The sequence below is a fragment of the Porites lutea genome, chromosome 14 (assembly GCF_958299795.1).
Source record: "Porites lutea chromosome 14, jaPorLute2.1, whole genome shotgun sequence".
Lineage (NCBI taxonomy): Eukaryota > Metazoa > Cnidaria > Anthozoa > Scleractinia > Poritidae > Porites > Porites lutea.
Window position 1 is genome coordinate 19315066 of NC_133214.1, and position 18022 is coordinate 19333087.

At 38.1% G+C, this 18022-nt stretch overlaps 2 protein-coding genes across 2 annotated transcripts; one reads left to right on the plus strand and one right to left on the minus strand.

The window, feature by feature from the left end:
* Positions 1 to 1133: 1133 nt before the first annotated feature.
* On the plus strand, positions 1134 to 2989 carry LOC140923890 (uncharacterized). The gene is made up of 2 exons (XM_073373909.1): positions 1134 to 1232; positions 1889 to 2989. Exons 1-2 carry the CDS (start codon positions 1145 to 1147, stop codon positions 2656 to 2658), a joined length of 858 nt encoding a protein of 285 aa, XP_073230010.1. The 5' UTR covers positions 1134 to 1144; the 3' UTR covers positions 2659 to 2989.
* Positions 2990 to 12403: 9414 nt separating this feature from the next.
* On the minus strand, positions 12404 to 17767 carry LOC140924027 (substance-P receptor-like). Its single transcript, XM_073374032.1, has 4 exons — positions 17666 to 17767; positions 16901 to 16929; positions 13269 to 13375; positions 12404 to 13134 (listed from the first exon to the last, which is right to left on the minus strand). The coding sequence occupies exons 1-4, from the start codon at positions 17765 to 17767 to the stop codon at positions 12404 to 12406; spliced, it is 969 nt and encodes a 322-aa protein (XP_073230133.1).
* Positions 17768 to 18022: the final 255 nt, after the last annotated feature.

Sequence of the window (18022 nt, forward strand, 5' to 3'; positions counted from 1 at the left end):
CATTAAAACTAGACAATGAAGTTAGTTACAAAGACAACATGTACCGCAGGTGTTACTGTTTAAAGTGGCGCTTTAGCTTGATTTTGAATTCACCGAGGATCTCTACTTGTCTAATGATTCTCGGTAGGGTGTTGTCTGTTCTCTCGTTCGGGAAAGTCAATTCAAGCCATAAAGCTTCAACATCGATCGAACTTATATCTGTTCTTAGCCGTGCAACGAGGTTTGATTTATACTAAATCGCAGTGCCCCCGCCACACTGGTCGTCTTTACGATCTTTCCGGACGAGATTATAACCTTTAACTGTTAGCTCGCCGTCATGACAAGAACTATTTAGCCAAGTTTAATTAAGACAGAACACGTCGAAAGGATTGTCCCGTAGGAATATCCTAAGTTCATCAAGGTGTTCAGATAGGCTCCTAATGTTCAGATGACCAATCTTCAAGCCAGGCTTCTGCAAACTTGAGTTTATCCATCCAGGGTTAGGAAAGACGTCACCTGGGAGAAGAATCAATAGTATTGCAGTAGAGCTGTACTGAAGGAGTTTCATTGCCCTAATTGCCTTTAGTCTTGGCTGGAAGCGATCGCCGTTGTTATGGGAGTGAAGTGAACGGTGTTTTATAAACTGATTAGCTTTTTTCCATTGAATGGCTTTTCAAGTTGACACTCCTCGAATAATTTTTTAATTAGGCTGTTAACCCGCAAGAAGGATAGCCTAATCCCTGATTTGAAAACGATGTGGTAATTCTCCTTATATGGGCAGCTTAGTTGACTTTCAAGTAGTCATAAACGATATGTATTTATTTCTGTTTCGGATCTCCCCTTTGAAATGAACACAATTCTTTCAGACCGACCCCTCCCAGTGGAAAACTTGTTCTCGTTCTTTTTGTCCCGCAGAAAGAAATAAGGTTTGAGTTGTATATTATAATGTGATTAGCTTTTTTCCATTGAATGGCTTTTCAAGTTGACACTCCTCGAATGATTTTTTAATTAGGGCTGTTAACCCGCAAGAAGGATAGCCTAATCCCTGATTTGAAAACGATGTGGTAATTCTCCTTATATGGGCAGCTTAGTTGACTTTCAAGTAGTCATAAACGATATGTATTTAGGTTCTTGGCATTTTTAACCGACTTCCAAGCTTGGCACAATGTTAGGAGCAAACGTTTTCGCTTTCCTGATTGCCGTTGCTGTCCTGGTGGCAACGGTTTTCTTCCCGACTGAAGTCCATGGAAGAAGTAAGTGCTACCCTTTGAAACAAAACTTTTAAACCTTTAACTAAGGAACTTTAACTAATAGCTAAGGAACAACGTAAATATCTTCTATCAATTCTTTACCAAGCTTGATGAAGCAGACTTCTTCACTTGAGTATCAACGAATTTTTTTGAGATTCGGTATCTTTTTTTTACAGCTAAAATTTATACAACACACCAAATTTGTGTTTGGGTTTGATCATGTCGTAGAACAAAACACTGTTTACTAAAGACAGTACACGAAAACTTGAGCGGCTCACCGAAAAATATCTGTTCGGTGAAAAAAAGTCATCCCGAAATTTGGAAATTTACTCAATATGCTATACTGACTCAAAGGCCTGCTACATTTCACAAAAGGCGGAAATAATCAACTTACATTTGTTAACTATCAGCAGTTTTCGGAGAGAGCAATCAAACATATCCCCAGTATTTTATCATACTGTGATACGCATGACTGTTTTGGCCTTTTGACCTTTCGAACACTTTCCTCCCCTCCAAACACCTTGGACAAAAATCACTTTCGATAAGCAAAAAGTCGGTGCGTTTATTATGCAGTCATTAAGTTCTTACGTGAAGAGTTCATTGCTAATCTGCTTTATAATTTGTTTAAGACTATTAACTGACTGTATTTTCCCTTTCAGACAGAAAACTGCACTTCAAGAAGCCGAGCAAGCACTTATTGGAGCTTCCTAAAGAAATTTCTTACAGCGATCCCAAAAAATCGGCTGTGCAAAATTCCTTTAGCCAGCGCCTTTTTGATAATGGCAGAAGCGTGTTGATACGAAAGTTAACGAAAGAAAGTGCCTTTATTCAAGGCATGGTTTCAGCGACACTAAACGCAAATTACTACGGCGCATACATGGTTCAAGATATGGCCTACCTTTACAATGCAGTTAATGCATTCAACCGTGCCGCTGAAAAGATGAGAGACCAAGGGCAAAGTGAATTTGAGCAATTTTACAAAAACGAGTCTTCTGTTTGGGAGTCTAAGTACTTGGCGCCGATGCTAAGAGACTGGCATCTTAATAATACTCAAGACGTGCAACCTGGCACTGCAGCCCAAGAGTACATGTCTTTCCTGACTACTGTGAGCGAAAAGCATGCTAAATACCTAGCTATAGCGATGCTACCATGCACGATGCTTTGGCGCTGGATGGCTGATGAGCTATTTCCTTGTGTCCAGGAGAACAGCGCTTATTATAGCTGGTTTGAAGTAAACAAGAGCGGCCGTCCGGGCGACAAAAGCCGCCTGGAGAGTTTTGTTGATGAGAAATTCCGTTCACAGGAGGAATATGAAGAAGCCAAAGTTTTTTTCTGTCAAGCAATGTTGAGCGAGTTGAATTTCTTCAGCGAGAGTGGTAAAGAGTCACTTTACGTCCTCCCTCCGGATTGCCAACCCCTGATAGGGTAAATAATTGCTCACGAGCTAGAGTAGCTAATATCTTTTCGCCCTTCCTCGGGAATGCTAATTCAAGGGCTAATCATTTCAATGTGAACTTTGTTCTAAATTCGGGACTACTCAAGGTATGAATATTGATCATTACATTGAAATTGTGAAATTGGTTTTTTGTTAGTTACATAATCATGATGTGGGCTGCGCATCTAGATCTTTATTTGTCTAAAGCAAAGCTTGCTTATTAGATTCTAAGATATGGAAAGAACTAATTTGTGTGTTAATAAGTGCTTTCTGAGAACTTCATGTAACAAGTTCTTTTCAAAATGGAATAAAATTCTTTGCAAATCTCGCCACGTGAAAACATGGTGTTTTGTTTTGCTTTTTTCTGTTGTATGATTTCCCGCGCACCAAACGAAAGTCTAATGGTAACCATTTACGGTGACTCATAATGTTTTATACTTTCCTGTCTTAATTTGGCTCTTTATCACAGCTGCACAACAATATGGAAGAGCAACTTTCACTACAAATTTGTATAGGTTTTACCAAACAGCAAATGAGATCAGTCTCCGTTAAGGTCAAACGTCCCCTTTTCTTGAACCTTTCAGACCAATAGAATTTTGAAGCGTGATTGAGACGGCTCGTTTTTGCTGCTTCGGTGCTCCCAGGCATTGATAGGCTAAATAATTGCGCGGAATTCGAAGCCATGACCTCTGCGATGCCGGTGCATTGCTCTACCACCTGAGCTATTGAAGCCACTCAGTTGGTTAACCACTCATTTGCGTCCTAGTGGATGACGCGTATATTTAGAGAAGTACTTACAGTTGCTATATACAGTCAGTATATAACAGAAAAAAATTCTCTATTTACTTGATCAGGGGCCACATGGAATCGTTGGGTAATGGTAACGTTTATTTTGTTCGCGCCCCCAAGTAAGAGATGGTTAGGATGACGTAAAACAGAAAATCCCCGAAGGGACCTCTTTGATAGATTTTGTGACATTTATTGTACAGTCATTTTTCGATACTCTTTTGTGTTACGTGATGTATAGCAGCTGTTTTGAAATTACCAAAATAGAGTACGCGCAGATGAAGTTATAAGGTGCGTATAACTGTGTATATATAAACACTTTTTTTTTCATAAACAATATTTATTGCAATATTTGCCCTAAGAGCCTAAAGGGCTCATCTAGAGAGCTTACGCTGTTTACATTCAATATTCTAAAAATACAAATGCACGTCAAGATCGAACACACACACATAATATATAGATTTAGCCAGGGCTAAAAGGGAAGCCTCCCTTTCTATACTTATGGCATACATGAACTCTAAGCCAGAAAAAAAGAAATCTTCACATCCCTAAGAGCTTCGGCACCAGACACCTTTAGAGAGAGGGGCTACATGATTAAGAAAAAATATTCCACAAACAAACCTGAATTGAAAAAATTGTTAAATTGTAGGTCTCTTAAGTAGCAGCAATTTACAGGTTACGATTTCTAGGGTCGGTGTTTCTGTGTTTAAGGGAAGACCTAAAAGAAAAATCAGGCCGACTTAAGGACTTTTGTCTTCCCGTAAGCCCATTAAATTTTCTCTTCTTTTCTTTTTTCTTTTAAACGGGCCCGGACGAACAGTTATGTGTAGCCTTTACATTTATACCTCACAATATCTGAAAGAAAATTTTACCGTAAGGTGTATAATATTTTCTCTGAGGACAGACATAGGAAAGCAAACGATAACCTTTTTCGTTACTAATAACAATAATCCAATCTTCAAAAATTTGACCCTTGAGGTCAATAAAAAGCAGTTGAAAGTCGCTAGTTAGGGCTTAAAAGGGACGAATTAGTCGCTGGCAACACACGAAAAGTTGCCCTTGGCAAAAGCGACAGATTTGTAAGGAAATGAACAACATTTTAAATCACAGAAATAATGACCTTTCAGTCTCTTAAACTATGAGGCTCATAACGAGATGCCCGACTAAAACAGACCTAGAATCCACCTTTCTTGACCCCACAATCGGTTGTCCAAGACAAAGTCACTTCAACTAAACACTTACAAAGCGTTTTCATGCTTGTACACTATATTCTTATAACACAAGCGCCACGACATACCTGAAATCTGTCTGTTAACAACTTCAGGAAATCACACAATTAACCACGTTCGCGGCACTGATAAAACTATCCACAACCAACCAGGCACAATGTTTCCAGACTTAATACGGGCGAAATAACTCTCTCTCAATAACTCTCGCTTTCTCCACATAAATCATCACATGTAAACTTTGCTGACACAGTCGATTTATTCAAGATCCCGGATGTAGACGAGCCGTTTTGAAAGGGACACATGGACGCCGGCCTTCAAAACAATTTTTTACTAAGTCTCTGGCCTGGTCAGAAATCAGCATCAATTTTGCTCTCGCCGAATACTTTTGACTCCTAAAAGCTACTTTTTGAGGCCAGAGACTCGTCACCGCCCACATGAAAGCTCGCAATATGATGCCTTTCCGTCTCAAGCCCGAGATCAGGCTTTCACCCGTTTAGCCAAAATGAGACGAAATACGGTAACATATTGGACGACGGCAGACTTTGCCAATCGTGAGACTTGTTCCTTCATAAGGATTAATGATGCCTTCCGGAAAACTTTGCTGCAGGCGGCCAAAAAAAAACCTAGCAAATTAACCGACCACGGAAAACAACTTCTACCGCGCGCTGATTTCAAATGTAATAGTGTTTTATGACAAGGAGAGAATTATCGGAAATGATAGGTAGGGGAGAGCTGCGGGGGGGGGGGGGGGGTTGAAGAAGATGTAAACAGCATATTAAACACATGTTTTTTGATCTACGGCAGCTTTGAAGGGGATTTTTGTACTGAAAAGATCATTTTTTTTTTTAAAGAAAAAACAGAATAGTCAAATACTGAACAAGCCTCAAATGAGACTGTTACTAAAAATTTCTGGAGGTACCTTTTATCAAATCCAGGCAGAAAATTCTGCTCTTTTACAGAGAATCGACTATAAACCCCTAACAGACCGTATTTACGTCTTTGAATATAGCACTTTGGTTACCAAAACATAAGAACACCAGTTGGTTTAATAGGTCGATATGTAAGATCTGAAGTAAAGATAGCCAGCTACTTCGAGGTCTCTGGTGGCATTTCATGAGTTCAAAAGTTATAATAATTTGGATTTGTGTAATACATGTTCAATAATTATTAACATGTATTGGATTTGTGTAATACATGTTCAATAATTATTGAACATGTATTACACAAATCCAAATTCTTATGACTTTTGAACTTATGAAATGCCACCAGAGACCTCGAAGTAGCTGGCTATCTTTACTTCGGATCTTACATATCGACCTTTTGGCTTATACTAGCTTGTTTTCTATGTTTGCAGGTCTAGCAATTTTCTTTATATTGACTTGAAAGACACGTGAATTTGACTTGAATTTTGCTTATCAAAAATTTTACTCTTTATTCAACCAACTGGTGTTCTTATGTTTTGGTAACGAAAGTGCTATATCCAAAGACGTAAATACGGTCTGTTAGGGGTTTAGAGTCGATTCTCTGGAAAAGAGCTGATAAGCAATGATGTGTATACTGCTTCAATATTCACTGCAGCAGATATTTGGCCATTAGAGAAAGTGGATGAGTATTCATTGGTGCAGTTAGCTGGTCATTTGGGAAATTACCACATATTAATTAACTCCAACAGATAAGCAATGATTTGTGTACTGCTTCAATATTCACTGCAGCAGATAGGTGGCCATTAGAGAAAGTGGATGAGTATTCATTGGTGCAGTTAGCTGGTCATTTGGGAAATTACCAAGTATTAATTCACCCTAACAGATAAGCAATGATTTGTGTACTGCTTCAATATTCACTGCAGCAGATAGCTGGCTATTAGAGAAAGCTGTTGAGTACATTCATATTGGTGCAGTCACCTTTTCATTAGGAAATTACCACACATTATTCACTGTAACTGGATAAGTAATGATTTGTGTACCACTTGAATACTTACTGCAACAGATAGCTGGCCAGTGGAAAAAGTGGTTGAGTGTTCATTGGGGCAGTTACCTAGTCATTTGGGAAATTACCACATATTAATTTTCTGTCTGATTTTAGAAAAGGGCACCTTTCTCAGAGTCCCAACTATTGGCTAGAGTAGCTATCTAACATTCCGTTATACAGTAGTGGTCATGCACGCAAGCATTGAAGTCATTGCATGCTGTTAGTTTATTCTGCTCCGGCCCATATAAGCTGTTAGGACAAGGGCCTCGGATACAGGGGTGAGGGGAATAGGGGGAGAAGGGGTGTGGCTCATTAGCCAATTTCTGCCATACTTGAAAGAAGCTTGGCCACTCTAAGGCCTCTTTGGTAATTTAGAAGTTAAGTCAATATTGGAACCACAGAAAAGACATACATTTGTTACAGACCCTCTTCTGTTGTAGGGTACCTTTTTCCAAAATCAGACAGATACATATATATATATATATATAACCAAAAAAGTGGAAAGAAATCCTCATCTACTATAAAGTGCTCAATAGCAGAGCTAGAGCTATGAATAATTATATTCTGTATTTCAAATTTCTGTGATTGTAACCGTTATTTCTGGCAGTTGCCTGATCATTGCTTCCCAAGAAGCATGAAACTCAGAGTTGCAGTAAATGTTCAAATAACCTAGCTCTTGGAGTATAATTATATATATATATATCTATATATATCTATATATATATATATATATATATATATATATATATTGTTAAAAATAAATATATATGATCAGCTAGCTTCTTTAATGAGAAACGTTGGTTCTTAGCAATCTGCTTATGGATTCCATGACTGAAGTATTTAACAACTTTAAGATCATTTCTTTCTTTATTTTATTTTATTTTTAATTTGCCACATAGAATAAATATTACAGAAAGAAAATGAAATATATATACAATATATTATTACTAAGATTGCACAATTTACAGCGCAGGAAAAGCTACCAAAAAAAAGTTCAAAATTAAATGTAATATTAAGTGACTTAACTTTTGTAATAGATAGAGTGGCGAGGAAGCCCAATAGAAGCTAAATAGCTTGGAGAAAATTGGGCTCCTCATATTTAATTATGATTTAATGTAAGCTGCCATATCTAGTCAGGCGAGTTTAATTTATAGCTCTCTCTATGAGGTATTTTTTAATGAAGTCTTGAAACTACAGGACAGTTTTTTTAATATAGTAATTTAATTTAATCTCGCACTTCCTAAACCAGAGATATGATCAGCTAGATAAAATTTAACACAGAAAAGTAAATGTAGAAACTTGAAATCAGGAGCACCTAACGAGAATATAGTTCAAAACCACTTAAACGTAGTATTGTTAAACGTATCTTAGTATTTAAACGGTAGATATAGGCATATTTTTATCCCCTAAAAATTTTTTATCTGTTCGGATTTCCTAGCTGAAAGTCTAGGGATCCGAAAATTATAGGGATCAAAACTTACCTTTTCGAAAATTTCATCCAGAAAAAAGGCTCCCGAAAATTCTAGGTGACCTTTTGAGGGTAAAAATCCGTTAAAAATGGGCAATTATGCCATTTTTTAGATGTTCGAAAATCCTAGGAGAGGCAGGCAAGCAAGAAATTTTACAAAAAATGTTCCGAAAATTCTAGATCTCAAATCGTCTTCCGAACAGATATTTTCCGAAAATTGACGTTGGGTGCCCCTGTTGAAATTAATGCGAAACCTTTCCTCGGTATTACAAATACAAACAAAGAAGGAATGCGCGTACTCATCAATCATAAATACACAGACAAACAATTGAAGTTAACGCAGAAAGTTAATAACGGACACCTTTTTTAATTTACCGTTCGTCCTTTATTTAACTCTTTATTCGGTGGACACGTTTTTAGCGTCGAAACTTCAAGGACAGACGAAAATGTTGCCATCAGAGTGACAATCAAGAGGGCTTGAACCTTCTCTGACGAGTTCTGCACTGCCGGTCGCCATTATTATTTACATTATTTTGCGCTTTACAGTTGTATACATAAATTGCAATTTGCTTGCGTTAGAATAGAAGAAGTTTAGACGATTTTTTCAAACCTCTAATTTCAGTCGTTTTGTTTATTGTTTTCCCCATAAATCCCTCGAAGACTCGTAAGCTGAGTACAGTAGCCTAGTAGCGTTGCAGCCGGACTTGTAACTCAAGACATAGCTAACTTAGGCCACGTGAGTTAAATGTGAGAGCTGCGAGATCACCACAGAATAAATATACCCCTTGCTTTCAAAATAGGGCCAAGAGCACAACCTTGCTGAAAAAAGGAGTTGTGTTTGCATACTAGCTTGGGCTGTATCATGGCTATCTAGAAAAAGGCGCAAATTTGAGAAGAGACAAAAGAAAAACACGTGCGAAAACTAACATGCATATAGCTGTAACAGGCACCAAAATCCATTCAACAGAAAATAATAAAAAGCAGCACTTTCTTGTGGTACTTATATTATGCTGCACCGGAGGTTCTAACTTCTCAGCGGGGGCATGGGCGCAGGTTCTCAGTCATTCAATATTTCTTTGCTTTCATCCTGAAGGTATGAATTGGTATTATCATTATCATTATCATTATTATCATTGTTATTATTGTTGTTGTTATTATTATTATTATTATTATTATTATTATCATCATCATCAAGAAACTTAGCTTAGACTGTAAGGAGTTTTAACTGAAGCTTGAACGGTAATGAACTAGGATTGGCAATTAAACAAAGAAGAGAAATTAGTAGAAGTTGAATTCTGGTTTGTCACTAGAACTGTGCTAGTCCCCGTCAAGTTCTACGTTGACACTTTCTTCTTTGCTTTTTCTTTTTCTTCCCTTTCCTTTCCTTATGCTTGTGTGATTTTTTAGCTTATTGGGCGCAAAAACCCTGCTTCGGCCTTTTTCACTCACATGGCTGCTAATTTCGCTAGCGGTTCGTTTTCAAACAATCGGTTAGTTTGTTATAGTAGCGGAGTTCACCCATCTGAGAAAATTTGGTAATCACGTGACCGTACACCGGCCGACTGGCCGACCGCCCGAGTGTCCGTCCGCACCACAGGGATACCAATGTAAAATAATTCAATCAACAGGTATGGAAACCGAAATGCAACTCACGGTTTTATTTGGAAAGAAATCGAATGACCGCCTGGACTTTTAGAAAGAAAAAACAACAACAAAGTCTCGTCTTTTTCGACGTTACTTTTGATGTTTACACTCACGTGGATAACAGGAAAAGAGCTAGAGCGAGTGATTGAAAACAAAAGAGACAAATGTTGTAGGAAGAAAAACATGAAACTTCAAAGCGGCGGTGAGACAATTAGGGCCATTTACTCGAGGAAAATTAAACGCGTCTTAAACAGGACGCGAACTGGACCATTTATACGAGCATGTCTTATCTTAGTCTTCCGTATACTTAAACTTACTATTAAAGTGTAAGATTATAATACGAAGATAGCAATTTGATTAGTAAATATAAATTGTGATAGTTTAAAGTTAAAAGGGTCTACTTACACCAGCAGATGTCACGCATTTGTCCAGGAGGTCTATTATCGCCTTCTCCTTACATAATAACAAAAAATATTTTTCCTTCGCGATGGACCAAGTGTTTCTTTTTACCTTTAACGGCTTGCTCATTGTATTTGAGCGAAGAAAAAAATAAAGCAGAAACGAAAACGCGTTGTAATTTGTAGACAATTTTTCCTCGCCAGTGGCCTGCCAATCCACCGCGGGGCAAGCGATAATTTTCCCGCCAAAAATTAACGCATGCGTACTATGCGTTCGCGTCCTATGTAAGACGCGGAGGTCATTTATACGAAGTTTTTCTCGTCTTAGCTAAGACGCGTCTTATCTAAGAACAGGTGTTAAGGTGACTCGACCCAGTTTTTTTGGGGGGGTACCATCCTACTTTGAAGCTCTCTGGTATCCCCACCTTTACTTTTATCGTAAGTCTAACACATAGAATGGATAACATATAGATCAATCTACAATGTAACATAAAATTTTTGGCGATCGGAGTAAATGTCACGTGGTTATAATGCCACGCCTCTTTGAGGTCTGAGTCGAAAATCTGCTGTTGCCGGCATTTTTTCGTGAAAATCTCTCGGCTACACATAGTGCGCATTAGTGCCTTAAGCTGAACAGAGTTTCACCAAAATCGCAAAGACCCAATTCGAGAAATTCAGCGGTTTCCAAATTTAGGTCATAATTTATGCGAAAATGATAAGCAAACTTTACACGGATTATATCTAATAAACTATGAGATTCATCTCTTTATTTTGGGCATCGTTAAAACAGATGGGTCCTTGCAAGTCAGCAAAACGCTTTAGGGCCTTGTAAATGCGCGCGATTTCGATTTCCTCGTATAAATGGTCCTAATGAGAAATGCTAGCGGCCCGCAAGGCGAAAATGAGCGGCAGTGAAAAACAAGAGCGAAGATGAACACAAGAGACAAAATATTGGGTAAGCACATACGACAATTCCTCCATAAAAATAATGTGTAACTAAGAAGTTCGACGTTTTAGCCCTACAGAACAGCGTTGTAGTTGTGCAAAACAACGGCAAAGAAAGACAAAGGCGTGCTGCACGTGCAAATTTGTTTTTTTTGCTAATTAGAAAAAAAGTGTACTGCACGTGCAATTTGTTTTTTTGCTAGTTAGATCTATTGATCTTGATGCCATTTTCATTGCTGTCCGCGTTTAGCATTACACGATTTAATTTTTTTTGTTTATAAGTATTATTAACCAGAGCTTCGCTTTTAGCCCTGGCTAAATCTATATATTACAAACCTTGCTACAGCGCCAGACCATGCTTAGGGCCTCTTCACATGGGCCTGGTTGACCGGGCTGGTCCGATTTCCAAGATCCCGCCTCTCCTCTAAATCCTTTGTAAAATTTTCGATGTGTTCATATGAGAGGGTGGGCAGGCTCGGTTCCCGAGATCTCGGTTTTTCCAACCGGGATCTTGGTAAGCGGGCTAAAAATTTTGCCATATGAACATTTCAGCCCGGTTACCGCGATGAAAGCGGGATAAATTCTGGCGGCTCGGATGGCGTTGTCTTGCCTTGCCTGCTGTGTTTTCTACATCATAAGCATCCCTTTTAACTGCAGCGATACAGCTTTAAGGGTTGCCAAATCTATGGTAGGCGCGAAAGTTATAAATATTGTGTTTTCCCATGTTTGTTTTGTTTTTCGAATTTCTCGCCGGCACTCGTCTCGTCTTCAGGTTATTAATACGATTTACCTATCACTTGCTGATTAGGCGCCGGGCAGCCTTTGTGGGGTATAGCTATCCCATTAACTACTAAAGTGATACAGCTTGTCCAGCAGCCGCGGAATAAAACGACGGTTCCTCATTTCAGGGGAACTTCGATCGCAATGTGGCAGTCTGTCATATAGTTTTGCGAACTGCTGCGTGTTATTTCCAGAGCATCCCTACGTAATACATAGACGATCTCTAAATCCGTTCCGCAGCTCTGTGCACAAGAGAAAAGCAAAAATCTTCCTTTGATCAACCAATTAAATTTCAAAAAGGTGAAATAATTTAATATTTCTTTGCCTAAATAGCAGCACTCCAGAACTGCAAGAACTGCCTGTATTCGTAACTCGATGGCTTCACGTTCACTATTTACACTTCGGACTTAAAAAAAAAAACAAGGGACGGCACGGTTCGAGTCCAGGGGCCTAAAAATCGGACACCGGGGCCTTGAACTCTCAACACGGTGGTTGCACCTTTTACTGATGTAGACATAAATTTATCTCTGCAGGCCTGCGCTATTATGAAATCTTACAAGTGCTATGTTTTGAATTGGATTCTGATACCTTTGATGAACGTTTTGATGTGCACTTTGCACGACTTGTGCGTTGCGTCCCGGTAAAATGTTACGAAATATAACTTTCCTGAAGCCAAGTCTAAAAGGTTCGCTAAAGATCGCATAGAGAACAGGATTCATGGCAGAGTTAAGCACTTGTAGCCAAAGGATAAATGGAATTAACCAGATGGGTAAAGTGCGTGCCAGCTCTCTAGCCAGACGATGTATCCAGACGAAAATAAATTGCGGTGCCCAACAGATAAAGAAAGAAAGTACAACAGCAATCATCATTTTGGTGATTTTCCGTGCCATACGATTTGCTTTCTGTTGTTGCAAAGCACTCGGTTCTCCAGGAACGTGCCTTGTCCACAGATGATAGATGATGATTGGGTAAAGTATTAGCATCACTGTGAATGGAAGTAGAAAGCATATGCTCAGCGTGATCACCATACTTAATGGAACTTGTTCTACGTCGCAGACTGAGATGTTCAGTCTTGAACTCGAGGAACTTTTACCGCCAATTTCGTGCCACATGTGTATGGGAAGTAAAATAGCCGCGAGCCATATTGCGGGAATAATAACCTTTGTGAATTTGGACCAAGGTTGGTGCTTCAGTGGTCGGATCACAGCCAAAAAGCGATCTGTTTGTATCCAAACCCGGCTAAAAATACAGCCTAGGAGAGCGACCAAAACGAGATAGAAATTCAGCTTGCATAGCAAACCTCCAAATTTCCCAGGAATCCAAACTAATCCAACAAACAAGAATTTGATTAATGGCGGGCACGTCACTGAAGTCGTTACCAAGTACAGGCCATGTTGAGTATTAGAAGAAATGTGGTGGACTTCAATAGTTGATCCTTTCTGATTATATAGATCACCATCGAGTTACCGAGGAAGGATACAATAAATGCCATGCTAGTCAGGAACGTGAAGACTACTTTGGTAGTTAGGAAAAAGTCTGGCGATTTCAGGATAAACAAAGAAAAGGGAAAAAACGGAAAGTGAAACTTAGAATTCAACTTTTCTTGATATTTAAAAAGGTCAAAAAGCCTTTAATTAAGGCAGTATAAGCATGCCTTTACTACTAAAGAATGGGAAACTTATTCAGTTTTCCTCTTTGACACCAATTCTGGATCCTTTTACGAAAAACACACGACGACAAGCTCATAAATACACAATTTAAAGCACTTTTTATGGCCTAGAAACTAACTCCATAAAGTCAGGGTGATAAGCTCCTGTTAAAGTGCATTGCAACAGTTTTTTTAACGCCAAACTTGTGGACTTCTCGAAACCCATTATTAAATTTTTGGGTTAAAATCCAGAGTTTTTTAATTTCTTTTTTTGCATAATACCAAAGCAATTAATTTTTTATGAATGTCTTTTAATGTGATAATGATGATAATGAAATAAGATCAAAATATTTTTCCTTTTGATTTTCTAGGTCTGATATTAATTTAAATCCAAAGAACTATTGTGATATTAAAAAAACTCCAGAGTTTTGAAATTTCTTAAAGCCCTATATTAATATCTGCAGTACTGTTGTTGAATCTTATTTTTAAACTGCGACAGAACAAACCAAAATCGGTGATAGAAAATTAAATATTATGCATAGAATAAAAAAGAGCTTTTCTGGCTAATGGCGATTTTATCCTACCTTGTGTCACGTCTGTGCTGTTTTCCATGCTAGGTGCTGCTTTTTTGGCAATGGTGAAATATATTTGCAGCTTATGGTTTCAGTACTGCGAATTATTACAACGCCTCTGAAACTGGCCAAGTAACTATTTTGAATTAATTAACGCTTTTTGTACAACAGCTGAAGTTTGTTTATTCTTTTCTTTGTATATCCTCATATATATCTGTCTGATTTTGGAAAATGGTACCCTACAACAGAAGAGGGTCTGTAACAAATGTATGTCTTTTCTGTGGTTCCATATTGACTTAACTTCTAAATTACCAAAAAGGCCTTAGAGTGGCCAAGCTTCTTTCAAGTATGGTAGAAATTGGCTAATGAGCCACACCCCTTCTCCCCCTATTCCCCTCACCCCTGCATCCGAGGCCCTTGTCCTAACAGCTTATATGGGCCGGAGCAGAAAAACAATAAACTAACAGCATGCAATGACTTCAATGCTTGCGTGCATGACCACTACTGTATAACGGAACGTTAGATAGCTACTCTAGCCAATAGTTGGGACTCTGAGAAAGGTGCCCTTTTCTAAAATCAGACAGAAAATTAATATGTGGTAATTTCCCAAATGACTAGGTAACTGCCCCAATGAACACTCAACCACTTTTTCCACTGGCCAGCTATCTGTTGCAGTAAGTATTCAAGCGGTACACAAATCATTACTTATCCAGTTACAGTGAATAATATGTGGTAATTTCCTAATGACAAAGTAACTGCACCAATATGAATGTACTCAACAGCTTTCTCTAATAGCCAGCTATCTGCTGCAGTGAATATTGAAGCAGTACACAAATCATTGCTTATCTGTTAGGGTGAATTAATACGTGGTGATTTCTCAAATGACCAGCTAACTGCACCAATGAATACTCATCCACTTTCTCTAATGGCCAGCTATCTGCTGCAGTGAATATTGAAGCAGAACACAAATCTTTGCTTATCTGTAAGGGTGAATTATATATATATATACAGCTGTTTGCGAAAATTTTGAACCCCCCAGAAATATATAAATATGAATATATACAGTCAGTTTTAGTGCAAAAAGTCTGTAAACAGGAGAAATTCACACCTGCCTGTAACTGCATCATCATGCATGCATTCTTTTATCACAAGAAAACAATATTTGCCAATGGGTAAATTACACCCTTACGATATTAACAGATCACGCCAATATATGTTTATATATCTGGGGGGTTCAAAATTTTTGCAAACAGCTGTATATATATATATATATATATATATATATATAAATTCGTTTTTTGGATAGAACGTATTTCGTAGAGCGCTCGACTCAATTGATTGAGGAGCATCAGCTATAACTTCACAGAAGTTCAGGTTTCACGAGTAATCATCGTTTTATTGCTACAGAACTGTTTCGTATGGTGCAAGGACCACACTCATCAGGCAATTTTGACGACTGAACTGTTGGAATTGGAAGGCTGGCAGTTAAATGCGAAAATTTAAATGGTTGCTATGGTAGATGCGTTACATTCAGGCTATATGAAACTGTTGAAAGGGTTGCTAGGTAACAAAAACATTATATAAGGGGGATTATCCGTCGTTATAAAAAATGTGATATACGCGGCTTTTAGGCTACGTTACTCTAAAGTTTCCAAGTACATATCGATTTCTGTGGGGGCATGAACTTGCTAATTCGTTTCTTCTGTTGAGGCTACACAGTTCTTTTTTACAGATGATTATGAACTTAGCAACTAACAGAAGCGATTTGATAGCGAAATAAACGACTGGACAAGCCAAGCTGAAACAACCTAACGTTAATTTGAAAATCAACAGTAGAAATACCATTTAGAAGCCAATCGATTTTTTTCTTATCTGAGGCACAATGCCATTTATTTCCAAGTAATTGTGCAGCGGAGGTATACAACATTTCACGCAGAGAAGCAAAACTTGGGCAGTATATATAGCAAATGATGTTTCATGTCTTCAATAGATGCATCACAAAGAGCACAGGCAGGTGAAGGACAGCAATTATTCTGAAAAAAGTGATAATTTAAGGCACCAAATTAAGTCTCAAACGAGTGTGAAAAATTGACGCTGAACGATCCCCGATATAAAAAAGATAGCTGCGGGATGGAAAATGCAGGAATTTTAAAAGGTTGCTCTTGAAGATACCTGGAGAAGACGATATGCGTGTTTCTAATGGAGGACTGTTCCACTCTTGAACTGATGAAAAGAGAAAAGATTTTTTGTGCCTTTCAGTACGAACGAAAGGTAAGCAGAAACTATTGGCAGAACGGAGACTATAACTAGATCTTTCAGAAACGAAATTAGGACATAAATCGCATAAAGAAGGCGAGGCTAACTTAAATACCATTTTGTACATCTAAATAAGTTTATGAATTTACTTGATGAGTTTGTCAGACACTAGTCATTCAAAAATCTTTGATTAGAAACACTTATTGTCCAGACACTCTTTCTCGCTCTTTGGGGGAATACGACTCAGTCCACAAGCCTGAATCAACGGCTAGCTTATCACTAGCAGAACAATAGACGATCACGAAATTCATTTTACTTCAGTTTTGTTTTTTAAAAGAGGATTATAGCGTGCATTTGTATAGAAGAGGTAATAGATTAGACAAGGAATGATACTGGAATAAGGCTATAAAGGAGGTTAAGTATTAAAAAAGGTAGAGTTTGCATGAAAAGCTGAAGTGAGACAAAAGTATTTTACAACAAGACGCTTAGAAGCGTTCACGTGGGATGCATTGGTAATGCAAGCAGCAAGTTTAAATTGTTACTGTAGTAAGAATAAAATGTCTACATGTGTCTCATGTTAGGGTTGGGAGTTTGTGATCATGGGAAATGGCAGGATAAAAGGAGAGACTGTTTAATAATTCAAATACTTTAATTCTCTTAGTGGTATCAATGGGTATTTTACAATTTTACAACAATGGTACTAATCATATAAACGCTAAGAATTTGCTTTTTTTTGTAATTACAAACTGTAACATAACTTGTATAGTAATAACACTGTAGCTAACCGCAACAAAACGAACTAGAGTACAAATACAGTGAACGACAACCAACTTAGACATGTGTCAATGAACTTTTCAAGGAAATCTTAAATGCGTTTTAAGATTTTTACGTTCAAATGGAAATAGTTTTACTAAAGAGGTGTGATTTGGGAATGTGTGAAGTTCGTCTTGAGGGACATGTCTTTTAAGATGAACGTTCTTGAATATTGCAAATGTAAAAGTGTTTCCATGACAACTTCCTCATTTACTGAGTTTCGTTGTGCTAGGTTGTAACTAAATTATTTCCTATTCAAAAAAGATAACGATTTGTTGATTCAACGGAATGATGTAGAGAATTCTCACAATACAATTTTTCTTGGTAGATGTAACAAAGGACTAATGCACGAATTTCAGTGGTTCAACGGTAACAAAACCGCTTATGCCACGGATCAATGTTCTTTGTTAAGCTTGACTTTAATCTGATAAAAGTCCAAAATGCTTAGTTTTCCTCAAAAGAGGCTTGGTTTCGCTCAATAGAGGCTTAGTTACTCTCAAAAGGGTCTCCGTTTTCCTCAAAAGACGCTCATCCATTCTTAGGAAAGGGTCATTCATCTCCAGAAGTCGCGTGTTTGTGAGCAACGGGTTCGTCATGTTAGCTTGTTGGTCCTTTCCAAAAAATAAATATAAAATATAAATAGCGGGGTTTTATTCGGCCGACATTCACGGTTTCCTTGTCCATCCTTAGAAGAGGCTCGTTCGTCTTCAGAAGATGCTTGTTTGACAGCAAGGGGTTCGCCATGTTGGCTTGTTTGTTCATTTCACTTGGCAGGAAACGACTTAAACTTGATCCAAAATACAAACCGCTGCGTTTTATTCGGCCAAGATTAACGGTGCCAATGTTGTGGT